Here is a 26,783-nt window from a genome sequence, read left to right as displayed (position 1 = left end):
GTGCTGCACAATGCAATCACGTGGGGGTATGAAACAGGTCCCAATGCATAGGCTCCACCCTGGGAGTTGGATTCAGTTGGTCTGAGGTATGGCCTGGAAACAGGAAGTTTAGAAAGCTCCCCAGGAGATTCTCATGTGTGGTCAGGCTTGCAAAATGCTGGTGGAGATGGCATGTTTATGGAAAGAGTTCAAAAGTTTCCCATTGAACCCCCAAGAAGAGCCAAAAGCCTTGGCAGAAAATTAAGCACATCAAGGTGGTAGAAGGTTCTGGGTTCATCTCAAGTGTGCCAGAGCTTGTAAATCTGGCAGCTGTGTTACTCTGATTAGCAGAGCCTGGGTCATTAGGGAGAATGGATTGTTCCACACACACAGCTCAAACCTGCAACCCTCCCCTGTTGATATTGCAGAGTCAAAGTGCCCAGACAGCAGCCTTGCTGAACATACTAGATAAATGCAGTAATCAGAAAAAAGTCCAGAAGGTTGCTAAATGAAGAACCTTGAGCAATTTCTTTAGATGAATTGTTTTAAAATGGAAAGTGTTTAGCATATAACTAGCAGGTACATAGCACTTACCATGTTCCAAGCACTGTTCTGAGTGTCCACATGTGTTAACTCACTTCATCTTCACAATAGCCCTGTGGCTAGGTACTGGTCTTGTTATCCTCATTTTACAGATGAGGAGCCTGAGGCGCCAAGAGGTTAAGTTATTTGCCTAAGGTCACACAGCAAGTAAGTGGTGGAATCAGGGATGAACCCAGGCAATCTACAACACCTGCTGCCTATTTAACAATTGTGTGTCTCACTCTCAAGAGTACAAATATTTTCTGTAATCTTGTTCAGACTATTAACTTCAAAAACAGAACACAAAACAACCAAAATACACTTTCTTCCTGAAAGGGGAAGAGATGCATCTCACAGCCCAGCTTTGTTTAGGTGGAATGGCCGTGCTAACTGCAGGGGCTGTGCTGTAGATCAAGGCTGCTGAAGCCAAATCCCTTCTGTTCCTCCTCCCAGATCGCAGCCCAGCCCGGAGCCCAGTGGCTGGTCCAAGCCTACACCACTCCACCGAGGACCTGAGGATGCGGCAAAGCGCCAATTACGGAAGGCTGTGTGAGTGTGTTCTCGGCTGCTGCAAGACAGCTTTGTTCTATGTCGGCTTCCATAGACTTTCAGAGTTGGAGGAGATAAAGGTCAGGACCTGTCTAGAATTTTCAGGACAGGCATCAGGAGAAATCTAACCTTCACCTCAAACCTGGGCTGTCCTTAGGACCTAACTCACTACCCTACGTTTCTATGTAACTACTCTGAATAATGCAACTCTAAATCAAATGCTGGCATAATCAGTAACAATCCTATGTGCTAGGCATTTTTTATCTTAGTCTCTACCTTTGTCTTCACCAAACTGATCATTAGCCCCATTTTTGGTAAGAAGTCTTCCTTGAAACTGAATTAGATACAAGCTAAGAATTTTCCCCCGGGACAGTCAGAGAACACTGCCATCCCTGGGTGAGAGTCTTGTGCACCACAAAGGTGGGATGCTGGCAATCACAGCCCCCTGAGGAAATGGGTGAGGGGGCTTGTGAAGTACACAGTCATAGACAGGGCTTTTCAGGCAATTCATGGGGGTGGGGGTGGGGTAACTGACAGGTAAGCTGTGAAGCAAAGAAAAGAGAGAAGTTGCAAAATGGAAAGAAAAATGAGTGAGAGGAGTATGTTCCTTTAAATACTTTTACTAAAATGCCAAGGTATGTACAGGTTATGCCACCTGTACCCTGACCAGGTTCAAGGAATGATTTGGAGGGCAGTGTGGGCCCTGCCCAAGGCCTCAGGTAGTCTTTTCTGTTTGTTGTTGGTGACCCCAGAACACACTTAGTCTTCCTGGCATTGGTTATTCCATGTAGGGATGCCAGGAGGCAGCAAATGGCTTTGGGGCAAGCCTTCCTCCCAGTTGTTCATTGTGTCTGAGGTCACCCTTGTGCCCAATACTGCAGTGGAGACCCAGATAAAACATTCTGTGTGCACACCACCCCATGCCCTGGGTGGGCCCTGGAAGGCTCAGAGAGGAGACACGTCTGAATCTTGGAGAATAAATAGGGATTTTCTAGAAGCATGCAGTGGGGTGGGGGCGTAGAAGGAGGAGGCTGCTCCAAACAAAGGAAACTAACAGCAGAAGGAAGGCACTGTGAAGTGAGCATTCACTTTACCAGGAGGGCAGGGCCTGAGGGCAAGAGGGTCAAAGCGACGAGAGCGTACACACATATGCTGCAGAAGGAGCCTGTCTTTATGGTGAAGGTAATGGGGCCCCCTGAGAAATTTTCAGCAGAGGCACACCATGATCAGATTCTTATTTGAGAAAGAATAAACTAGAGAGGGACAAGATCGAAAGTGAGAGACTGTCAGAGCAAGACTGGAGAGGACAGGGCCAAAGTGGGATGCAAGGACCAGGAGAAACAGGAAATGAGGAGGTGAGGCCAGCACCTAGGTGGGGTGGATGGGAGGGAGGGGCATTGAACAGACTAAGATGTGGAGGGGGAGTCATTTGGTGGAAGCCAGTGAGTTCCATTACCTGGGAGTTTAAGGTCCCAGGTGGGGCTGCACAACAGAGTCTGGGGCTCAGGAGAGAGGTATGGAGTGGAGACCCAATCTGGGCATCCTCAGCCCAGTGTAGGCATTAAGTGATGGGGGTGGAGGGGGTGGATGTAATTGACCAAAGATGGAGGGGGTGAAGACTCTGCAAGGGATGAAGCAAAGCAAGGCCCTGAGCCCAGCAGGAGAGGATCCTGAATGCATGTAAGAGGAAGGGAGCCAAGGGAGGACAGAGTTCTAGAAGCTAGGGCTGCCACAGGCCACAGAAAGCCAAGAAATAACAGATCTGAGAGTGCCTGCTGGATTTGGCTGCTGCTGGGAAATGAGAGCTGACTTTCTCCTGCCTCAGCTAGGGAAGGAACAATTGGCCAGTTCAAATAATTTGTCACCACTGTTCTCCCCACATTCCTTCCTTCTGCCAGAAAATACCTGACCATTTAAAAAAAAAAAATCTCTAACGTTTATTCATTTTTGAGAGGCAGAGTATAAGCAGGGTAGGGGCAGAGAGAGAGGGAGATACAGAATCTGAAGCAGGCTCCAGGCTCTGAGCTGTCAGTGCAGAGCCCAACATAGGGCCGTGAGATCATGATCTGAGCTGAAGTCAGACACTTAACTGAGTGAGCCACCCAGGCGCCCCAACACCTGGCCATTTTTAAACACTCATATGGGTCATGGAGGACAGAGGTGAAACTGGTCTTCTTTCTCCAACAAGCCCAAACTCAGTGACACTGGCACCTCACCTGATCATGTGTCTGTGTCCCTCACCTCCTCCAGGGCCTGGCGCAGAGCAGACATCTCGATCTCTGCCCAAGAAGGTGGGGTAGAGGAGTAGAGAGCAGAGTATAGCAGACTGAGGGGTGAGAATGGAAAGGAGAACCTGCAGTAGAAGGGAAGAAAGGGAAGGAAAAGGAGCAGAGGCTAGCTCCAAGGGGCCGAGCGATGAGGAGACAGGGGGTCTTGCTTTGGTTATGAAGCCAGGAGAAGCATGTGGAGGGACCAAGGGAAAAGGACCTGCAGGAGCCTGACTTCCCCTGATGGACCTTCTTTTCCTTCTCTCCTAGGTCACGCCCAGAGCAGGAGCATGAATGATATTTCTCGCACCCCAAACACAGACCAGGTAGTAAAGGCCTGGTCCTTGGCCACCGTGAAGGCCCAGGGTGGGAAGGTGCCTTTGGTTTCAGGGACAGGGAGCCCCTACGGGCAGAACTCCACTCCCATGAAGGAATAGGAGTCCCCAGGGAGGACCCAGGTGGGGGCTCTGGGCTGCCTTTGTGACTGCCCAGCCCATCAGTCAGGTACTCACTAAGCCCTACATGCTGGCTCTGTGCCAGGTGCTCAGGGAGTGGGGGACAGAGAAGTATGATCAGATGAGGTGCCAGCTGTCCCTGAACTTGGGATTTGTTGGACAGAAGACAACCAGCACACAGTCTCACCTTCTCCACGACCCCCAAGCATGGAGGTCGTGGATTTAAGGATGGAGTGGGGACTTGGGCTGGCAGAGAAAAGCAGTGAGGCCTGACTGTGGAGACAACAGTGCCAGTGGATCAACTGGACTGCCCACTAGTGTGTCTTCTCCTAGGCCAGGGCAGGACATCAGTTCTCGTCTCCCACCAGCTTGGCTGAAACCTCCATGAGGAGATCAGAATCCTACAAACAGGTTGAGTCCAAGTTCTAAGGCCCACAACCAAGGTACCCTGTGACTTTGCCCCTGGGGAACTCTAGTGGCGGCCACCTTCAACTGCAACCCTCATACATCTTGATGGTCCCCTTGCCTGTGCCTCCAGAAATAGGAAGAAAGGTGATGGAGGAAACCTGAAATTTGATGAGAATCCCTCAGGAGCATGGGTGACCTCCAGGCCTTCAAGGCACCCCCAAGTTTGGTGGAAAGCAAAACAAAAAGAGTCCCTCATGTCAGAGTCCCAAAGTCCCTTTGGTGGCTAAAATAATAACAATAACAGCATCAACCAAAATTTCAGGTCCACATGCTGCATGCACTACATTGCACAGAGCTTTTTGTTTGCATCACAAAGGTATGCTTATCATCTCCATTCTACTGATGAGGACACTGAGGGCTTAAAGCAGTTAAATAATGTGCCCAAGTTCATGTAGCTGAAAGGTAACACAACTATGATTTAACCCAGGCAATCTGATTCTAGAGTCCTTAGTTTGGGGGTGACTTGGGAAGGAATATTCTGGAATATTATTTAGAGAGGAAACCCACTTTACTATAGTCACGCACACAGACGGTAAAGCCACCATAAGAAAGCATTGCCTAGTAAGTCTTTCAGAGACTATTTAAATAAATATCTAAGTGGTAATAAGAATGCTAGCTATCCCTTTCCCCAGGCAAAGCTGCATCAATCTAGGGATTGGACCCCGGCATCCAGCTCCCCCGACTGATTGAGTGATGCTGCTTCTCAGTATTTGCAGCAGCATGGCTTGTTGTGGGGTCAATGGCTTGCAGGCCAGCGGGTGCCCTTTAGGTCCATCTTTCTTTAAAACTCCACACCTGCCCTAGACAGGTCAACAGGTTTCTAGTGAGCAGAGCGTGGATTCACTGTGTGCAGAGACTCAGCAGAGGTGGACCAGAGTTCCCATGGAGTTCAGGAAGTGGGGTCGGCAGGGCCCCGGTTGGACAAACCCATGTCCAGATTGTCGCCAAGCCACGAGGGCCAGAATGCCAGTGTGGCTCATTTCTGGGACACCACCATGGCGACCTCCTTACCAAACATGTCATAATCTGCAAGGGCCCCTTCTCCTCTCCTGGGTTATGGATGTGCTGGTTGGATAACGCCAAAGCATTGTTGTTTTCAAGGTCCAGGGCATTCCTGCCACCCCTCCCCTCCTCCTGTCCTGTCAGGGGGACAGCACCTGCTTGGCACACCCAATCCTCCATCTTGAAGAACCTCCTTATGAATCAGCTGACTATGCCTGTAACAAAGGGACTTTTTGAACCTTTGGGACTCTGGCTTTCTCATTTAACATCTGGCCATACTTATTCTCACTGTTAGGGTCCTTGGTGCTATTAGCTGGGTGGCTGTGAAGAGTTTTGTTTGCTTGTTTGTTTAGATTTCAAAGATTATAAGGGTGCAGCCATTGCTCACATGCCTTTTCTTCTGCTGGTAGGCTGCCGAGCCCAGTCTGTATCATGCCCCCCATGAGTGCATCAGAGAGTAGCCCCTGCCTGTGCCCAGGGACATGGAACAGGAAGAGACACAAGGAATCTGTGTCTCCACTGTGCTTATGAGAAATAGAGATTCCAGACAAGGAGGGATTGGGGGGCAATGTTGTGGTGTCCACAGGATCTCTCGTTAGCACTTGTCTCCCCCTTCTGGCCCTTTTTTCCTTTGTTGGCCACTTTGGACTTCCACCAGCCCTGCCCCCACAAAAGCCTTCCTCTCCATCCTCTCTGTACAAAATTATCTCTCTGTCCCTTGTTCATCCCCTTGTACCCAAGGAGAAGCAATCTGAAAAACTAATGTAACCTATGATGTTAAAGACTGAGAAGAGGCTTGTACATGACTGTCCCTGGGGCATTTTCATTATAAAAGAGAACTCAGGAGGAGTCAGTATCTTAACCCTAGGAATGAAGTCATACACGGACAGAGTGGGAATAAGTTTGGGATGAGGGCCTGCCTCCTGTGCTTCTTATATTGGACCCCACTCGCTCTGCCTATTTGACCTTCCTGCCCTGAACAGACACTAGCCCCCAGCATCTTAGTGGTCTTAAGTCGGAAAGTCTCAGAAGCTGAGTTTCCTGGAAGTTCCCCTGGGGGTGACTCAGGGGCACAGAAGTCTCTCACAGATTTGGAGGTGGGGTCCAGGGGCTCCTGTCAATCAGGAAGCTGATGGCAAAGGGAAAACAAAGCATGTCTGCCCTGTCATCAGAATGGGCCTCATCCTTTCCACAGTCACCCAAGGTGAGGGCAGAGAGGGAGGGCTGGGCACCTGGTGTGGAAGAGCCAAGACTCCCATCTGCTTGTGCTGCAGGGGGCTGGGAGATAAGGCCTGATGGCCAGCAAGCCTGGGCTCTCTTCTTTGACCCCTTGACTCACACTTCAGTTGAGCAAAGTTTTCCCCCATCAAGGAATAGCTTAGGGTTCAGATCATTGCCTGTTCCTTCCCATCTACTAAGGCTTACTTGGTCCTGGGGTTAACCAATTTTGAGTCTCCTTATCTGCAGAATAGGGAAAGTGTTTGGTTATTTCAGTCTCTTGAAAAGTGCATGGAGAATTTTTTTAAAGTTAGGCCTTCACAGCAATCTGAAGTGGAGTGAGGGATTGAGAGCTGAAACCACTGATGTGAGTATCCATGGGTATCTTGTTTTCCCCTCCCTGACCAGCGGAAAAACAAATTCATGAAGAAGATCCCCAAGGACTCAGAAGCCTCCAATGTACTCGTGGGTGAGGTGGACTTCCTGGACCAGCCATTTATTGCCTTTGTGCGTCTCATCCAGTCAGCCATGCTGGGAGGAGTGACTGAGGTCCCTGTCCCCACCAGGTGAGGGCCACTGAAATCTGCCCCCACACCCGCTTGAAGGAAGCCAGCTGTCCAAGCAGTGGTCCCAAAGTGCTATTGGAGACACCCCTAAAATGTGGAAGGAAAATTAGGGAATTGCTGGGGAAGAAAGTCTTCTGACTAGGGCAGTATTTTAGATTTTATTTTAAATAATCATTAAAAAAAGAAGCCAACAGCTGAGACAAACACCATTGGCTGGGCTTGGACAACAAGACAATGGTGAGGATGCTCAAGTGGGAGCTGGAGGGAGTGAAGAGGTGCCTCTGCAAAGCAAGCGTGGGATTCAAAGGAGGGAAGGGACAAGTGTATGGTCAATTCATGAGTTAAGAATGAATCATGTCCAGGGCCAGAGATTCCTTTTCACCTGCTTCTATTTTTCCTTCTCACTTTCCTCCTCCTCCGCCTCCTCCTCCTCCATCATATTTTTGCAGATTTCTGTTCATATTGCTTGGACCTTCTGGGAGATCAAAATCCTACAATGAAATTGGCCGTGCCATTGCAACCCTCATGGTAGACGATGTAAGTGGGAACAAGAAGCACGTACTCCAGAATGTCATGGCTCCTGCAACAAGCACTGTGCCTTTATTCACTCACTTATCCAATAGGCACATATGAGCACCTACTGTGTGCCAGGCTTGTGCAGGGCACTGAGGGTTATAAGAATCAGGGAACAGTCCCTGCCCTTTAGGAGCACTAATCAAGTGGGAGAGACAGACCTGTAATTCTAAAATGAACCATATGCTAACTGTCCAGGCAGCCAGGTGAGGCTTCACATAGGAGGGGCCTTTAAGCTAAGGATGAACAGGAGTTACATAGACCTTGCATAAGCCTAAGAGGCAGGCATTCCAGACAAAGAGAACAAGAGCCAAAGCTTGAAGATGGAGATGCTGGATAAAAGTGGTTTGACTTAGGCTCAGTGTAAGAGCTTCAAGAGCAAGAGGTGAGCTAGAGACTACACAGAGCCTGTAGGCACAGCTTAGTGTTCCCTCTGTGCCTGGGGTGGTGGGGAGCCTAGAGGACTTTAAACACAGGCATGATCTGTAAATCAGAAAGAACACCCTGGAAACAACCTGGAATGATGCAGCCTGACCCTCCAAGGCTGAGGGGCTAGGAAGTTATAATCAGATTTAAAGTATCTGAGCTTCTTGGACTGGACTCTACATAGGTTTTCTAATGAGCTTGCTGTGTGCAAAACTGACAACAGAAAGGTTGAGTGACTCAACCAAAGTCCTACAGCTAGGACACAGAGACCTGGCCTTCAGGTCTTCCCCCAAGGCCCTGCTGTTTCCCACTGTATCTAATTTCACCTGAGGGGCTCTGTCCTTACCTCAAAGACAGAGGATAAGCTGGCAGGAGCAATGGTTCAGAGGAATCTTCTCCAAAACTATATGTGATGTGTTCCCAGGAGGTGGATAAGAAGCAGACAGTCAGCAAGACGTCCCATTACTCTTTCCTCCCCAGCTCTTCAGTGACGTGGCCTATAAAGCCCGAAATCGGGAAGATCTGATAGCAGGGATTGATGAATTTCTGGATGAGGTCATCGTCCTTCCCCCTGGAGAATGGGACCCAAATATCCGAATTGAGCCCCCCAAGAAAGTGCCCTCTGCTGATAAGAGGTATGTATGTGGATGGAGGGGTGGCAGAAGAGGGCGGTGGTACAAAGGGAGCTCCGAGTCTGTCTGTCTCTGGCTTTTCTGGTCAGCATGAATGGGTTTATACTATTTCTTTTTCTGGTGTCGTTTTATTTCTCTAAAAAAAAAAAAAAAAAAAAAAAGCAAGCAATATGCTTCATATGAACATCTATGAAGTGTGGGTGACCCGTGCATGGGTATTGCAAGTTCATTTTCGGCATTTGTCTCTGCATTTTAAGATATTTCACGATTTTTGTGGGAGAGGTCAGAGGTGTTCTCCAAACAGTTCTAGAACAGCTAAGCTTGTCCCAGGATTGGGAGCCCTGCTGTCACCTGCCCCTTGCTCCGTACAGGAAATCCGTGTTCTCCCTGACGGAGCTAGGCCAGATGAACGGCTCTGTGGGCGGAGGCGGAGCGGTTGCTGGAGGCGGCGCGGGAGGCGGCGGCAGTGGCGGCGGGGCCGGCGGAGGGAGCAGCGGGGAGGACGGAGAGATGCCAGCCATGCACGAAATCGGGGAAGAGCTTATCTGGACGGGAAGGTGCCCACCCCAGGCTTGACGGCTACGCCAGCCGTCCTTTAGGCTTCTCCCCTCACCCACCTGCGGGAACCTTCTCCACTTCTGCCTGCAGCGCCCCCTCCCGGCCATGGGGTCTGGCCTCTGCACTCTTCTTCCCCACGCCCTCCAAACCTCTCTGGATCCCGCATAAGGGTTGCAGCAGAAAGGAAGTGGGGCCCAGCACAGGAGTGGAGGAACCCAAACTTTTCTCTAGATACTCTGTGTTCCTGTATGAGTTTTCTAGGGTTGTCATAACAAAGTGGCACATTCTCGGTGGCTTATACAATAGAAATTTTCTCTCACAGTTCTGGAGGTAAAAGTTCCAAATCAAGGTGTGGGCAAGACCAGCTCCCAGACTCTGAGTGGGATCCTCCCTTCCCTCTCCCCAGCTCCTTCTGGTGGCTGCCAACCCTTGGTGTCCTTGGCTTGCAGCCACATAGCTCCATCTCAGCCTGTGTCCTCACGTGGTATTCTCCCTGTGTGTGTCTTCCTATGACACTTTCCTCTCTGTATGAGGACACCGGTCATACTGGATTAGGGCCCACTGCAGTGACTTCATCTTAATTTTATTACATCTGCAAGGACCCTATTTCCAAATAAGGTCACAATGATAGGTATAGAGGTTAGGATTTTAAGGTGTCTTTTGGAGGTGACACAATTTTATCCATAACAGTACCATCTGAAATTTTTTCTTTTCTCTTTTTCTTTAAAAAGAGAAAGGATGGAGGGAATCTCCTGGCTTGGGTTTCCTTGCTGGTTCTTGGAATAATTTAGGAAAGGACAAGGACATGGCCCTACAAAGCTATATGTAAATTATGACTTTGAGAATGGAGTCATGTTTTATATACCTTTGGCTCTATGCCAGCCAGTAGTTCCAAATCGGAGGTAACTTTGCCTTCACCCCCATCCTCCCCCAGGGGACATTTGAGAATGTCCAGAGACATTTTTGTTTGTCACAGTTAGAGGGGTGATGCTGCTGGCATCTAGGGGATAGAAGCCAGGGATGCTGCTCAGCATGCTACAATGCATAGGACAGCCCCACAGTAAAGGATTACCCAGCCCTACATGTCAATGATACCAAGGCTAAGAAACCCTGCTCCATGCCAAGCATTGCATTAGGGGCTGTGGGGAATAGTATACCCAGTAAACACTATCTCTAAGCCTAAAATTCCCCACTCAGTTGTTCCAGAGAATAAAGAAACGAGTTATAAGATTAAGAACCTACCCTTGATAAATATGGGATGTCTAACTCTCTCCTAAAGTTGGACACATCTATGTTTACCAAACACAGGGAGGTGTCCTGCAGATGATCAGGGACATCACTGAGGAGGACAGCCAGGATTTCTGTGGACCCCAGGATTTCCATTCCCCATGGGATGTTAGATCTACTCCAGGACATGTTCCCATCAGGCTTTCCCTCTCCCATCCAGGCCGCCTGTGACCACCTTTCCAGTAGGGATGGTGCTGACCACAAACTTTCAGTCCTGTGAAGATCCTTCCCTGTCTTTAAATGTTCTGGTGGAAAGATCCCTGTCCCCATCCACCTCTAGTCAAGTTCCCTTCCTTGCCCCAGATTCTGCAGGCTCCTGTAAATAGCCCTGACCCTGCACTGGTGTTTGTGGTGAGAAAGCAGCCCCCGGGCCTGTCTTGAGCAGGTTCTTCGGTGGCCTGCGTCTGGATATCAAGAGGAAGCTGCCCTGGTTCCTAAGTGATTTCTACGATGGCTTCCACATTCAGTCCATCTCTGCCATCCTGTTCATCTACCTCGGCTGTATCACCAACGCAATCACCTTTGGTGGGCTTCTGGGGGATGCCACTGACAATTATCAGGTGTGTGCGGACTGTGAACATGAGTGCAAACCTCCATAAAAGCTGCTGCCACCAGGTGGCAGTAATGAGCTTCATCCCATTATCCCAAAACCAAGGCTTGGGTTTCATCCACCATGGGGTTCAGACCATCACTTTTTGTAATCCTTTGCCATTCAAAAAAAATAATAACCAACATTATTAAAAGATCTAAAGTTAAATCATGTTACTAAAGTCCAATGTAAGGATGACATAAATAGATCAAACTTTTTAGTTTATTTTGTTATATTTATTAAGCAGTGTCAGTTGCCCTCTAGTCTTTTTTGTTAATTTTTATCATTGAAGTCTAGTTGACTTGCAATGTTATATTAGTTTTCAGGTATACAACATAGTGATTTGACAATTCTATACGTTATGCGATGCTCAGACTTTTAAGGGGAATTATCTGTTTTGTTATTTGATACTCTCCCCATTGAGGTGTGAATGAACAATCAGCACAATTAAGTTATTAATTATGGACTTCTCTGCACATTTTTTTAAACACTCTTAAATTCTTAGCTGGAATTAAGACATGTTTAGAAAGATGGTAAGCTCTTACCATGACAATAACAGAGGCCTCCCTGGGGAAAACCTCAGTCAACAGAGATACCAGCCCATATCCCAGGCAAGGGGCTTTTCCCATGGGACCTTCAGGGTAGAACCATTGGAAAACTCAGACATCAAGACGGAAGACCTATTTTCCCAAATACATTGAGATGAATGCTTCTCTTCAGACCACACCACTCTCCTGAGCTGCAGGTCCAATATCCAACTATCTCCTGGGTATGTCCACATGGCTGCCCCCAGGAATCCCCCAATGCACAGGGCCAGCATTGCATCCATTGCCTTCCCTCTAGACCTGCTGCTACCCCCAATATAGCAAGTGACACCATGGTTCACTCAGGTATGCACGTATCATCCATGACTCATAAGTCCCAGCTTCCCCACATGGCCTTCATGAATGACATGGCCCTACTTGCTTCTCAAGACTCCTCTCCCAAGGAACCCTTTCGCAGATTCCTGTTCTTACCCATTCTGTTTTCCATCAATCTTGATCATCTTTCACTTCTTCAAAGGCATCCTCCCTTTCAGCTCCAGCCTTTGTAAATAAGAGTCCCTCTTCCTGGGACAGTCTTTTTTTGTCACCCCGCTTACCCTATTCTGGTCAATTCCGTGCTCCTATTTTGGGTCTCAGCTGCTACATATATACCTCCTAGGAAGCCTTTCTGACCACTCCCCTTACTCCTACTGTGTGTTCCTAACACCTTGAACTTATCCCTGGTTATCACACTCCTTGGCAGTGATTCTCAACAAGGAATGATTTTGACCCCCAAGAGACATTGAACAATATCTAGAGACAGTTTGGATTGTTATAACTGGGAGGGGGTGGTGCTACTGGCATCTTGTGGGTAGAAGCCAGGCATGCTGCTAACTAAACATCTTAAAATGCACAGGAAATCCCCCTACAACAAAGAATTATCTAGCCCCAAATGTCAATAATACTAAGGTTGAGAAAGTGCTGTATGGAAATTGCCTGATTACTTGTTTGTATTTCCCATTAGACTGAAGATGCATTATCTTGTTCACTGATGGGCCCCCAATACCTAACAAAATGGCTGGTACAGAGCAGGCACTTAAAGGATTTTTTTCTTTTTTTCTTTTCTTTATTTTTTTAAATATGAAATTGATTGTCAAATTGGTTTCCATACAACACCCAGTGCTCATCCCAACAGGTGCCCTCCTCAATGTCCATCACCCACTTTCCCCTCCCTCCCACCCCCCCCATCAACCCCCAGTTTATTCTCCATTTTTAAGAGTCTCTTATGGTTTGGCTCCCTCCCTCTCTAACTTATTTAAAGGATTTTGAGCAAATGAGTGGTCTGACCTCTGAAAGCACGTAACAGATGTTTGAATGAATAAATGACTGGATGGATGAATGGACTGTCCTCTGGGAGTAGACTGGGCATGAGGACAATCACATGCACATCCACTGGCAGCCCTGTTTTCTAAGCTGTAGGGTGCCAAAAGGAAGTCATGTGGGACCTTTATCCAAATGGAAATTGAGACTAACAGTGGTGATGCAGGGGTTGTAGAATAGGAGATAGGAAGCAGAATTTTTGGAGGAGAGGGCCTGGAATGCAGATGAGCACTGTAGCCTGGGCCCTTGGCTGGGTTCTAACCTATGCTAAGAGGCCCCTTCTCCAGCTTCCGCTGAGACTCATATTCCTCATCCCCCAGGGAGTGATGGAGAGCTTCCTAGGCACTGCCATGGCTGGCTCCTTGTTCTGCCTCTTCTCGGGACAGCCCCTCATCATCCTCAGCAGCACAGGGCCCATCCTCATCTTTGAGAAGCTCCTCTTCGACTTCAGCAAGTAGGTGCCCTTGGTAGTTCCCAGTACCTGCTCTCACACTTAGGGCAGTACACTAAGGCCAGGAAGGAGAATAGGCCCAAAAGGGAGGCGGGGGGGAGGTACCGAAGCTGTCTTTACCTATGGGAAGGACTGCCAGGAGGTCCTTCCTGACTCTCTCCAGCTACCTGCTTCTAAGCCATCTTAGTGCTTTTTAGCATAGCTGATAGGGAGACATGGAGGCAAGACAAGAGGAAACAATTCCCACCACTGTGCTTGTAAGCAACTGTGATGGGAAGTCAGTGCAGTCTTGAGCTGGAGGTCCGAAGGCCACATCCTGATGCAGGCAACTCCTGTGATCACCCTGGGCTCAGTTGCCTCATCTACAACATAAGTCTATTTTAAGGCCTCCCCCAGCTCTGTCACTCTGATATTCCCTGTTTTTCATTTACCCTGGGTGTTTGTTATCAAAGTTGTGAGAACTGAGATGTCTTAGCCTCTTCCTGCCACCCCTGTGAAATTCTTTCCCAGAATTTACAAAGAGGAGACAACCCAACCCAGGAATTGTCCCTGTCCCTAGTGTTCTCACAGCTCCTAGGAGGGCATCTGTGGCACAGAAGGGACAGATGATCCACTCAGGGTGAGTCTGGAGAACCAAGCACAGTGAAGAGCCCTGGGCTGGAGGTCCCTCCCTTCCCTCTGTCTTCCAGAGGCAATGGCCTGGACTACATGGAGTTCCGCCTCTGGATTGGCCTACACTCAGCCATCCAGTGCCTTATCCTGGTGGCCACAGATGCCAGCTTTATCATCAAGTATATCACCCGCTTCACCGAAGAGGGATTCTCCACCCTCATCAGCTTCATCTTCATCTATGATGCCATCAAGAAGATGATCGGTGCCTTCAAGTACTACCCCATCAACATGGACTTTAAGCCTGACTCCATCACCACCTACAAATGCGAGTGTGTCGCCCCTGACACAGGTGACCGGTAACCCCAGACATGCCCTGCGCCTCCACCTACTCACTCTCCCCCCACCACAACTCTCTACTCAAATGTAGGAGATATCACCCTGAGAAGTATCAGTCCCCTTGGGTGGTCACAAGATACCTGGACACTCTCTGGATGTCCATCTACCAAGGGTGTTAAAAGAATCCCTTCACTGGGTGGGAGGTTGACTCAACCAACTGGTCAACCTGATAATACTCAGTGCCATTCCCATGGAGTTTCTTACTGACCATAAAAGTGTCATCTGTAAAGTTAGGGCTTCCTATAGGCTGAAACACTGGCTTCCTTCACAGTCATAATCATCCCCCTAAGAGCCTCTAGTGGAATGTGCCCAGAGTGCCCAGGATGCTACAGAGCAGGGAAGGACACTCATGGATCTATACCTAGATCTATATCTGTATAGAGAGAGAGAGAGAGAGAAAGAGAGAGAGAGAGAGAGAGAGAGAGAGATCGAGATCCATCCATATATCTCTGACACTACCAAGCTGGACTCACAGAGAGCAAACTGAGGTCCAGAGACCACCCAATTCACACTGAACCTCAGTTTCCCTGGCTGTAATAGAAGGATATCAATGCTGTCCCTGCCAGTCTCATAGAACTCTTGTGAGGCTTTCAAATCTATACCCAGATTGGATTGGAGTTTGACATAAGTAGATTTTGTGTGTTCAGCACTGTAACACAACTTATTGATTAAAAGATGATCATAAGTCAATCAAAAATATTATACAATCATTGTGCACCCTATTTTAGGCTAGGCCTCATGGAGATGAAGATGTCCTGACCTCAGGGAGTACAGTTTTGTACTCTCTCCCTCTGTCACTGCACTAGTTTTGTAAAGCAGTCTAGACTTAATTTTTGTCTATCATTAATTTTGGGTTATTTCATGAAAATCCATCAAGAGGTGAAGCTATCCTTTGTCCTGAGCCAGAGCACGTTGCTTGCTGGGGGAACAAGGAGATCCTACCTACACGCCCTTCTCACTCGTGTCCTAGAGTGAATCTCACCTCCGTGGCCAAGGCCCCATCAGGGCACTCCCATTTGCTGCTTGTGCCCACTGAACTGTGGCTTTATTGCACTGACTGAACACAAATGTTCCCACAAATGTGCCTTTTGGAAGTACATGGCCTTGATATCTTTTAGAAACTGTCCAAATTCTGGGGTCATATGTGGGTGGCACTTCAGCCATTCAGAGAATCCTCTATCTGCAGGAGAAACCAAACATGGACATGCCCTAAGAACAGGCGATGTAGGAGCAAATAATGTTGGATTTGAGGGCCATAATAAAATCCACTTGCCTCCAAATAGTGTCCCCTCTGGCCTTGCCCAGGTGCCTGACATTGCCTCATTCTTTTGAGTCACTGTATTGCCGTGGTTCTCAAACTGTGGTCCCCAGAAGCAGCAGCTTTCAGGAAATTAGAAATACAAATTCTTGGGCCTCACCCCACACATGCTAAATCAGAAACTCTGGGGTAGGGCCAGCTGTATATTAACAAGCCCTCCAGGTGATTCTGATGCATGCTTAAGTGTGAGAACCATTGCTCTATTGAACTATTAATTAGTAATACGGGACCATTATTAGCCACTAACTCTAGTAAGATTAGATTTTCAGTTTCTCCACCAAGAGTAAAGGACCTGGAATCGGGACAAGTTACTTTTGATTATAATGTGAAAAGGAAAGTCCTAGACATTAGGAGATGGGGTGGGGAGAACTAACTGAGGAAGGTTTCTTTCCCAGTCCACGGGCCAATTGCTTACAAAATGTTCCATATTCCTAGCTTTACTGGAAAGCCCAGTCTGGCTATGGCACCCTATCAGTGTCCATCTCTCTTCATCCTAAGAGCTTGTTGTAGGGGGGTGCTCTCTTTTTAAATTTAATCTTGTTTCCATTGTAACTGATTTGTATTCTATTTATGGATGCTGCACACACTGATTTGGCTGCTTTCAATCCCAAGTGAGTACTACTTTGTAAACACTAGAATTTAAAAATATTTGATACTTGGACCCTTTCTGGAATTTTCCATGTTATATTTCATACTTCTTCATCTCAAAGTGGCTTTCAGATAAACCCTACCCAATATAAAAGAATGGCTAAGCCTAAGCTGAAGACATCAAAGGAATATCTGGTCTGACAAGCTTGGGCAATGGAAAGGTGCCCAAACTTTCCAGTCTCTAGTATTAGCTGGGAATCCTCTAGCATTTGTGTGGGTAGGCCTAAGTTAGCTTTCCTGCCCACTTTCTATGCTTTGTTGGTAACTGCATCACGTTCTCTTGGTCAGTGGTATGAGGTAAGGCAGCAGATGTCCTGATTTCTGTAAGTGAAACATTCTTCAGAATAATAACAAACCTCTGGTTTGGAGAACTTTTAGGAATATTCTGCCCTAGGTCAAGATTGAATTCCTTGGCCACTTCCATCCCCAACTGCCCTAGAAGTGGGCTACACAGATGGGTCCTGTGATCACATCCACCCCACAACAGTTTGTTGGAGGTTGAAGGAAGCTTCAAGAATAGCCTCTACTTCACTCTGGGTCCCCAATCAACCATGGATAGCCAGCAGGAGCCAAATGGGACTTGCAGTGTATTTCAGATTTATTGACAGAAAACTGGCTAGCAGACCTCCTCCCTCCCTCCCCAAACCTGCTGCATAGGAACTACTTAATCACCTTCCACCTGGAGAAGAAAGGCAAGAAGGTCCTAGCCCTTCTCTACCCATGCTGAGCAGGAGCAAGAGAGAAGGCAAACAGTAGCCTCCAAGGCCTGTCTTTTTAATGAATGGCTACATCCCACAGGAAGGGAATTACAGTTCTTCTCAATTCTTCTTGTGGCCTGTGATGGGAAGCTTTGTATGCTCCACTTACAATTAGGGATACTGAGGCTGGGGAAAGGGAGTACCCAAACAAAGGATGTGGTAAATAGCTAAGAGCAGCACCTCTGGGCTCTGATTCTCCTTCAGATCCTGGACTTGGATTTAATTTTTCTCACCTTGCATTCAAGGGGCAGATTAGAAAATTTAATATCAAAGCCAATGTGTTTCTTACAGTTGACCTAAAAACACATTTGGACAGGTAGAGAAGAGAAGCGGGGGGAGGGTAGGTACAGGCAAGGATATTTGCTGTGTGGGGCATGAAGGTGTACAGGCTCTGGACCACCCTGTCTGGGATGGATCATGACTTCTCCAAGTAGTAACTGTGTGACCTTGGGCAATGGGCAGGTTACTTAATCTCCCTGGGCCTCAGTTCATCTTTAAAAAGTGGGGCGACTACTTGGGGATTTAGGAACTTAGCAAGATGATGTGTGTAAGGTTTGGCATAGTGCATGGCATAGAGTAAGTCCTTTCAAAATGTCTAAGAGCACAGACGTGGAGCCAGTTGCTGGTAGGGATTCACAAGGCACGTTATTCACTAGTTTGTGTCGGCACTCTGTCTTGGCAGCAGATTCCTCGCTTTGGTTTTTAAAGCCAGCCCTTCACGGTGAGATAGGAGCTGTCCTAGCCTGGCCTAGCCTGGGTCTGTCAGAGCTGTGACCCGGACTCCTCCACCACCCCTGTCCTCACTGGGCAAAGTGAGGAGAGTGGAGAGGGGCTGGGTGCAATGAGCTGCCCTCATGAGGGAGGCCGCTCCCGGGCTCTAAGAAATGGCATGAGATGGGAAAGGTGGGGGCCGGGTGGGGGCTGCAGCCTCCCAGCCCAGCATCTGCTGACGCGTTCCCATGTCCTGTGCTCATCCACAGCGAATACAACCGTGTTCAATGCTTCAGCCCTGCTGACGCCAAACACCAACACCTCTCTGGTAAGTCTTCTCCACTTATTCAGATATTTGAGGGCTTTTGTTTGTGGGGAAAGAGAGAGAAGTTGGGAAAACAGAGAACATTTTATGGCAACCCAGACTTGCAGGGGTCAGTCCCAGCTGTGCATCAGGATCACCTGCGGAGCAGTGGAAATGCACGTTTTTATCTTAAGTACATATTGCCAACCCCTGCCCCCCTTTAAAACACATCTCATTCTAAATCAATGTGCAGAAATATCACACAAGCACATGCACACACATACGAAGGGGAGGTAGGGGTGAGGAATGGTAAACAGGGCCACAAAAGTGGTATAGTCACAGTTTCCCAGCCATCTTTCTATATTCTTCCTTGCCTTTCTACCTAGCACCTCCAACTCCAGCCAACAATGCCACCCCCCCCCCCAAGCCCCGGAAAGGTTATTAATCCCCCTTCACTGAATCTGATCTGTTTCATGTGCTCACGAGTCCCGATCAGGTCTGGTCTGCCTCTCCCAGTAATGAAGAGTAGTGGCGCTCAGGAGAGGTATCCAGCCTAAGCGGCTCCAATGGTGGGAAGTCCAAAACCAGGAGAAGGGCAGCCCCTGGCGGGCTTTGGGGGAGATCTTTGGACTTTTTGGATCCCTTGAGGTTGCTCCTTTAGTTACCCCTGCATAAGCAGCTGACTGCTCAGTTGGCAAAATAACCTAAGATTTTTCAAATTCTGGTTTTGAGGGAGGAAGGCTGGAATCAGCCAGTGTCTATGCCTGGATACTTACTATGTGCAAGGAGCTGTGTGCACTCTGAGAGCTAAAAGGACATAGACAGACGTGGCCCCTGCCCTCAAACTTGCTTGTAATATGCGTGTGTAGACAAACATGAAGGGTAATGAAACAGCAAAAGCAGAGCATGCCATGTGTCAAATATAGGCCAAATGTGCCCTTCTAGCCATGGAGACAGGAGGTACCCTGCAAGCTGGAGAGGAAAGCCTCAGAGAGAAAGTAGAATGTGATCTGGTCTTGAAGGCTGGAAAAGTTGGTTTCATAGAGAGAAGCACATTCCAGGTCCAGGGACCAACACAGACAGAAGGGGGAACAAAGGAAACACAAAACCTGTTCTGAGGACAGAGTGGACCAGCCTGGCTGAGACCAGTGGCATTGAACAGGGAAAGCAGGAGAGTTGAGCTAGGAGAGATACCAGTGGGGCAGTAGAGGCATGGGAGGGGTATGTGAGCTGCCTGGGGACTACAGGGGGGAGGATACAGCTGAACCCCCAGGAAGACCCTGACCCTTTCTCTCCTGTGCTTCATCGCCAAGTACAACCCCCTTAACCTCACAGCGCTGGACTGGTCCCTGCTGAGCAAGAAGGAGTGTCTGAACTACGGTGGGCAGCTGCTGGGGAATTCCTGCCAGTTCATCCCAGACCTGGCACTCATGTCCTTCATCCTTTTCTTTGGGACGTACTCCATGACCCTGACTCTGAAGAAGTTCAAATTCAGCCGCTATTTCCCTACCAAGGTAAGCTCACCTTGCAGTTAGGAGGGGACCTAGTTAGGCAATTTACAAGGAAGCCTCACTGGGTCTCCTTGTGAGGGTTGTGGCCCACTGACAGGATGGACATCACATCAGCACTGGCTCACCAGGGTTTTTCAAATTAAGAGCATGGATTTAGAGTCAGAGAGAACTGAGTTCTCTTATTGTCAAGTCCCCTTGGCAACACTTGGTATTGTTAGAGTTTTATCTTTATTCTTTCTGTGTAGTAGTATCTCATTGTGTTTTTAAAATGTTCATTTTCCCAATGACTAATGAAGTTGAAAATCTTATGTGTTTGTTGACTATATAGCCATTTGACTTTCTTCTTCAAAGTGCCTATTTAAATCTCTTGCACATTTTCTATTGGGTGGTCTGTCTTTTTTTTTTCTGATTTGAAATTCCTTATACAGAAAAAGGATAGAAACCTTTTTGTGATCATATGTGTTGCAGATATCTTCTATGTTACTGGCCTTTTTACTTTCTTAGTGGTATCTTTTGGTTAATAGAAATTCCTAGTTTTATTATAATCAAATATACCAAAATGTTCCTCAAGGAGACTATTGGACAGAAGATATTCTGTTATCTTCCAAAAGCTTCATTGTTTTTCCTTTCACATTATATTCACAATCTACCAGAATTATTTTTGACATATAGTGTGAGATAGTGTTTCTACACACACACACACACACACACACACACACACACAGCAGTTTGTTTTTAAAGACCATCCTTTCTCATTGCTCTGCAGTACCTCCTTTGCCATATGTCAAATGTTCACATATGATGGGGTCTGTTTCTGGGTTCTTTATTCTGTTTGACTGGTTTATTTGTATGCCAATATCACAGTCTTCATTTATGTGACTTCTACTAAGCCTGTATGCCTTACCAAACTTTCCTTCTTTGTCCTTCTTTTCCAAAAAGCATTGTAAATTTTACTAAAATAAAAACTTGTTGGAATTTTGATAGGATTATATTGACTCTACATGTCAGGGGTGCCTGGGTGGCTCAGTCAGTTAAGCTTCCAACTCTTGATTTTGACTCAGGTCGTGATCTCAAGGTTTGTGGGATTGAGCCCATGTCTGGCTCTGCACTGACAGCATGGAGCCTGTTTGGGATTCTCTCTCTCCCTCTCTCTCTGTCTCCCATATGTTCTCTCTCTCTCTCTCTCTCTCTCTCTCTCTCTCTCTCTCTCTCTCTCTCAAACTAAGTAAATATTTTTTAAAAAATGTCAATTTGGGGAGGACTGACACCTTTTAAATTTTGAGTCTCTGACCACGAATATTATATACTTCACCATTTGTTTAGTTCTTTGTTCTCTCCATAATTTTTTTAGGTTTTGGCATTAAGCTCTTGCACATTTTTAAAAAAGTTTATTTATTTATTTTGAGAGTGAGAGTGTAAGTGGGAGGGGGCAGAGAGAGAGGGAGAGAGAATCTCAAGCTGTCCCTGCAGAGCCTGACTCAGGACTCGAACCCACGAACCATGTGATCATGACCCGAGCCAAAACCAAGAGGTGGACGTATAACCAACTGAGCCACCTAGATGCCCCACACTCTTGCACATTTTTTATTAGATTTATTCCTGAGTATTTGACTTTTTATGCCATTGAGATGCTAAGTACTAGTTTTAATTGCATTTTCTGTGGCCAGAATAAAACATTAATTAATCAAAACAGCACTTGCGTATGTGAGCAATAACTGTGCCATGGGGAGGGACACCCAGAAGAATTTTAGCAACACTCTTCCACCATAAATCCCATGAGCACTCTCCTAAAGCCATCTTAAATAAATATTACGGCTACTGCTACAACTACTATAACTAATGATGATGATAATGATGATGATGATAAAATTGATATGAATGATTGAATTTTTCTCAATATTTCATAAGGACTAAATAAAAGGCTCTTTAGGGAGCTTTGCAATATACAAGCTGAGTAAACAATAGAGTGCTCACAACCCAAATGCATCCTCAAGACAAATTCCCTCCCTTCCACTTCCAACTAGATCGTATCCAAGTCACCTCTTACATAAAAGTTCTAGAGCCATGATTGCATCTGAGAATGTTGATTTCCTGAAGAATGAAATATAATTCATATAATAGGAAATTTTTTTACCCAAACTTTTTCTCCCTCAAATTACTTACGTATTACTCTGTTGCCTCCTGGGATTTAGTACTGCAGAGAAGGATGAGATTATACCATTGCATATCCATCAGATTGGTAAAAATATGAAGGTCTTGAGGGATAACAAATGTTGGAGGTGGAAAGCGGGTGAGAGTGTAAACAGGAACAAGCAATTCAGAGAGCCAGTGGCACTCTCTGATGGAACTGAAGATGAATATGATTTTCCAGTGGGCATTTTCACTCTCAGGAATACACCCCAGAGAAATTGTCACATGTGTACAAGAATGCTCTTAGAAGTATTGATTTTTAAGAGGAAAACAATGAAAATAATCCAGATTGATCAATCAACAGGAGAATGAAGACAGAAATGGGCAACAGTCATAGGAACATAAAGCAGCAATGCATACACATAGACTACAACCACATGTATCCATAAGGAAAAATAGCTCCAACACAAGGTTGAGCAAAGAAAGCAAACTGCAGAATATTACAAATAATATGAAATCATTTATGTAAAATTTTTAAACGTGCTGGGGGCTCCTCCTGACCGGCTCAGTAGGTAGAGCATGTGACTCTTGATCTTGTGGTGATGAGTTCAAGCCCCACATTGGGCATAGAGCTTACTTAAAAAAAATTTTTTTTTAATAAATAAAATGTGCTAAACAATGTCATATTTTGTTTAGGGCTGCATACATATTTAGTAAAAGTATAAAGACATTCATGGAAATAATTAAATCCAAATTCAGAGCAGTGGAGAGCAGGGACAGGGATGCCACTGGATGACAGAGAGGCATCGACTGAATGGCTATATTTTCATTTTTAAGGTAGAGTTCACAGCTGTTTATTATATATACCTTTATACTAGGTTGGACCTAGTTTATGGCCTGCATTGGACTGCTTTACCCTATTAAAAAATGGCAAATTCATATGGTTTAACTTAGTAACTTTTTGATCTGGATGTTGGGAGTATTGCAGAAAGAGAGTTGTAAATGTGCATACTGCTTGGTTCTGCCACGACCAATATTTTATCTGCTTGTAGTAATATTAAGCTGTTATTGATTTTCAACTTTTAGAATCAATTCACAGATAAAACACAAAAAAACATATGTTTATGGAAGACAGTATGATTGTTCTCAGCCTTGACAATGTGAAGACCAACATGGAGGAGTCACGGATGGAAGAGGATGGTGGGGTGGGGGCAGCTAGCCTCACATGATGGAGCATGAGAGGGACTGGCAAAGTCAGCAGAAAGAGAGGTTTAATTTTATAACTTGGAAGTACAAAGGAAACCCATAGAAAGAGGTTAAAAATAACTTGCAAAGCTTGGGAATGAGGAAAGGGCAGGAAGGATGGTTGCAAGTAAGCTAAATCTTTATCAATAGATGATGCTTTAAATTAGTAAATCAAAATATAAAAGTATAGCATATTAAGTTTTTAAAATGTTTTTATTTTTTATTTTTTTTAAGAGAGAGATACATACACAGAGTATGAGTGGGGGAGGGGCAGAGAGAGAAGGAGACACAGAATCCTAAGCAGGCTCCAGGCTCTGAGCTGTCAGCCCAGAGCCCGAAGTGGGGCTTGAACTCATGAACAGTGAGATCATAACCTGAGCCAAAGTCGGACGCTTAACAGACTGAGCCACCCAGGCACCCCAAAAGTATAGCATATTAGATAATGACATGGAGGAAATCACCAGAACAACTAAAATCAAGCAGACATATGTATATATCTGAAATGAGGACAGGTGCATAGGGGACTTTGCTTTCTACACTCTGTGGGTTTTTAATTAATTGTATATGTTATTTTACTAACAATTTTAAAGAAGAGTAGGGGGTATAGGGAATGCATTCAATGTGTCATCCATCGCCTGCCCCTGCCCTTCCTAACTTCTTTCCCTATTGTTCTCTGGAAACTGCTATCTCTGAAGAGATACAGACAAGGTGGCAGTGTAGACATTGGTCAGGGGGCAGGGGGGTGAGGTCAGGAACCTGGTCTAGGATGGGCATCCTGAGACGGAGCAAGAGGGTAAGGACTTCTCATGGATAGAAGGTCTGAGAGCAGACAGGGGTCCCCAGCAGAACTGAGGAGCTCCCTCCCAGCCCAGGTGGCAGTACAGCAATGTGCCACTCATTCTCCGGAGCTAGGATTTCCGTTAGAGTTTAGCCTTGCCCTCACCACCCCTTATGAGTTCAGACTGTCATACCAGGAAATATCTTCAGCAATGGCTATCATGCCATGTGGATATAACACTTCCCACTTTCACTAATGTATGCAAAGCCCTCTGAATGTGTCAGCGCTCACTTATGTCTATGTGGTAGGTGCTGTCATTATCTGCATTTTGCAGATGAGGAAACTGAAAATCCAAGAGACGATATGCTTCCCCAAGGTCACACAGCTGGAAAGGGCACAGCCAGGATTTGAACCTAGGTCTGCTGACTTCAGAGCCCAAGTTCTTAACCGTTCTTGTGCTGCTGGAGGACTCAGTCCTTCAGGAAGCAGGAGGGTGCTTCATTCACTTGTCCATCTCCTTTCTGCAGGTCCGGGCTCTGGTAGCAGACTTTTCCATTATCTTCTCCATCCTGCTCTTCTGTGGAATTGATGCCTGTTTTGGTCTGGCAACCCCCAAGCTGCATGTGCCCAGCGTCATCAAGGTTTGCCCCTGGCCCCTGCTCCAGGCATTAACTTTGCCTGCCCACCAGCTGCAGTTATTTTCCCCTCTATGTTGATCAAACTTTCATATACTCTTAGCCAAGCGACTTGTGGGTTCTCTGTGTATGCTCTGCCCTTCCTCCCCACAGCCTCGGCGGTGGGGCGGGGATGGGGGGGGACGGTGGAGGGGTTCCTTGAGATGGTAGGCTGGGGACTTATTCACAGTGAAATGTTGCAGTGTAGCCACTGAAAGGAGAGGGTACTGAAACCCACCCACCAGCCTGGCAGTAGCCCCCCTGATTTCCATTTAAGGGTCTACAATCCCATGGCTCAGGCAGTCTATAAGCAGGGCCACCTGGGGTCTATTGAAAATGATCCCTTAGAATTCCGATTCTCAAAGTGTGGTCCCCAGACTAATATCACATTATCACCTGGGAACTTACTAGAAATACATATTCTCAGCCCCACCCCAGACCTGTGGAATCAGAAGGTCTGGGAGTGGGACCCAGAGTTCTGCACTTTAACAAGCCGTCCAGGGCTTTCTGGAACCTGCCAGTTTGAGAATCACTGCTGCACAAAGTCCCAGTCAGTCCTGAGTTGGTGTTTGCTCGTGGCTAAACTCAAGCCCTGCTCCCTCACAAGGAGCACCATCCACCTGCACTGGGCTTGGAGGTTCTAGAACTGACCCTCCCTGCCTTTGAGGGCTTGACCTCCTCGGTATTACTTCAGGGCTCCTAAAGTAATTTAAACACAGAAAGTACCTCTTTCTCTTAGATAAAACAAAAGATAAATTTCAGCCCAGCCCCTGCACAGATAATCCCTCATTTCTTTTAAATATGAAATTTATTGTCAAATTGGTTTCCATACAATACCCAGTGCTCCTCCCAACAGGTGCCCTCCTCAATGCCCATCACCCACCCTCTCCTCCCTCCCACTCCCCATCAACCCTCAGTTTATTCTCAGTTTTAATCCCTCATTCTTAATATGCAAGTCTGAATTAATGTTTGGTGTTTTACAGAGCATCCTATAATGCTCCCCAGACAGGTGACTCAGAGGAGAGGCAGAAGCGTCAGGCTCTGTATTCTTGCCTGTTGGGTCTCATTCTCGCTTCTTGTTATCTTGCAGTTAGTGACTGCAAGCTCTTTCCCGACAGCCTCTGGCTATGCACCTCCCCATTCCCAACCAATCTCAGGGCAGCTGCCACCAGTGATCTTAGTTCAGCAGACACCATGTCCTTCCCAAGTCTGTCCGCCTCCATGGTCTCTTTAAAGTCGCAGGTGCCTAACATCTTGAAAGGAAAAGATTGCACTCAAAAAGCACCCCAAGTCGGGGGTGGGAGGGCAGGGAGAGTGGGGACCCAGACAGCAAGTGCACTGGGACAAAGGAGAGAAGAAAGTGCCCTTTCCATTTGTTCTGCTCAGCCTACGCGGCCTGACCGAGGTTGGTTCGTGGCCCCCTTTGGGAAGAACCCGTGGTGGGTGTACCTGGCGAGCATCCTGCCTGCCCTGCTGGTGACCATCCTGATCTTCATGGACCAGCAGATCACAGCCGTCATAGTCAACCGGAAGGAGAACAAGCTGAGGGTGAGGCGGGTGCTAGGAGCAGGAACACCACTTCTTTCTTCCCACAAAGTCAGAAGGAAAAAGAAGGAAGATGGTGCTTCTGTCAAAATTTGAGGCCATTTACGAAACAAGATATGAGGTCAGAAGACTGTGGAGCTCTGGTGCATGTGTAGGGAAATATGACCTCCAGATGTAGGTAAGGCCACCAGAGCCAGGGTGACTTGATCCAAGGATCAGGACCAAGCCCAGGGTGGGCTACTGGGCACAGGCTCCTTGTTTCTCCCAAAGTAACCTTCTGGCTCCATGCTTCCTGATAGGAACTTGGGAGTCTGAGCAGATCCTTGGGAAATTTTGACCTAGAACCATGAGGCAGAAGAGAATCCTAAGCCCTCCTGGCCTCTGCAACTCCCTCCCTACCTCTGGGTTTGAGGAGATTTGGGCTACCCTCTCCCCCATCCCAAGACCTACCCCAGCCAAGGCCTCTTATTCAAGAACTACAGAGATATTATGGCCACTGGTAGGAAAACTTCTTCCCAAGGACCCAAGCCCAAGGCCTCTCCAAGACTGAACACCCTTCTCCTCACCTTCCTGTGTCCCTTCCCTGGCTCAGCAAACCCTGGGGTTGGGGAGGCCTGAACACTACAGGGTAGCAGCACCCTAAGAGT

The 26,783-nt window shown here is 47.1% G+C and overlaps 1 protein-coding gene across 4 annotated transcripts in view; it reads left to right on the top strand.

The window, feature by feature from the left end:
• The window catches only part of SLC4A5 (solute carrier family 4 member 5), a 110,155-nt gene that overhangs the window by 63,743 nt on the left and 19,629 nt on the right, over window positions 1–26,783 (top strand). For all 4 annotated transcript variants that reach the window (XM_043603726.1, XM_043603723.1, XM_043603724.1 and 1 more), the window contains 13 exons: window positions 1,015–1,110; window positions 3,648–3,703; window positions 6,929–7,086; window positions 7,536–7,623; window positions 8,566–8,720; window positions 9,089–9,274; window positions 10,948–11,122; window positions 13,376–13,509; window positions 14,196–14,467; window positions 18,219–18,277; window positions 19,567–19,767; window positions 24,445–24,558; window positions 25,978–26,139. In XM_043603726.1, the coding sequence (XP_043459661.1) occupies window positions 1,015–1,110; window positions 3,648–3,703; window positions 6,929–7,086; window positions 7,536–7,623; window positions 8,566–8,720; window positions 9,089–9,274; window positions 10,948–11,122; window positions 13,376–13,509; window positions 14,196–14,467; window positions 18,219–18,277; window positions 19,567–19,767; window positions 24,445–24,558; window positions 25,978–26,139 (1,856 nt within the window). The remainder of the gene's footprint in view (window positions 1–1,014; window positions 1,111–3,647; window positions 3,704–6,928; window positions 7,087–7,535; window positions 7,624–8,565; window positions 8,721–9,088; window positions 9,275–10,947; window positions 11,123–13,375; window positions 13,510–14,195; window positions 14,468–18,218; window positions 18,278–19,566; window positions 19,768–24,444; window positions 24,559–25,977; window positions 26,140–26,783) is intronic.

Source organism: Prionailurus bengalensis, chromosome A3 (genome assembly GCF_016509475.1).
Source record: "Prionailurus bengalensis isolate Pbe53 chromosome A3, Fcat_Pben_1.1_paternal_pri, whole genome shotgun sequence".
NCBI lineage: Eukaryota > Metazoa > Chordata > Mammalia > Carnivora > Felidae > Prionailurus > Prionailurus bengalensis.
This window is presented reverse-complemented; position numbering and strand designations above follow the sequence as displayed.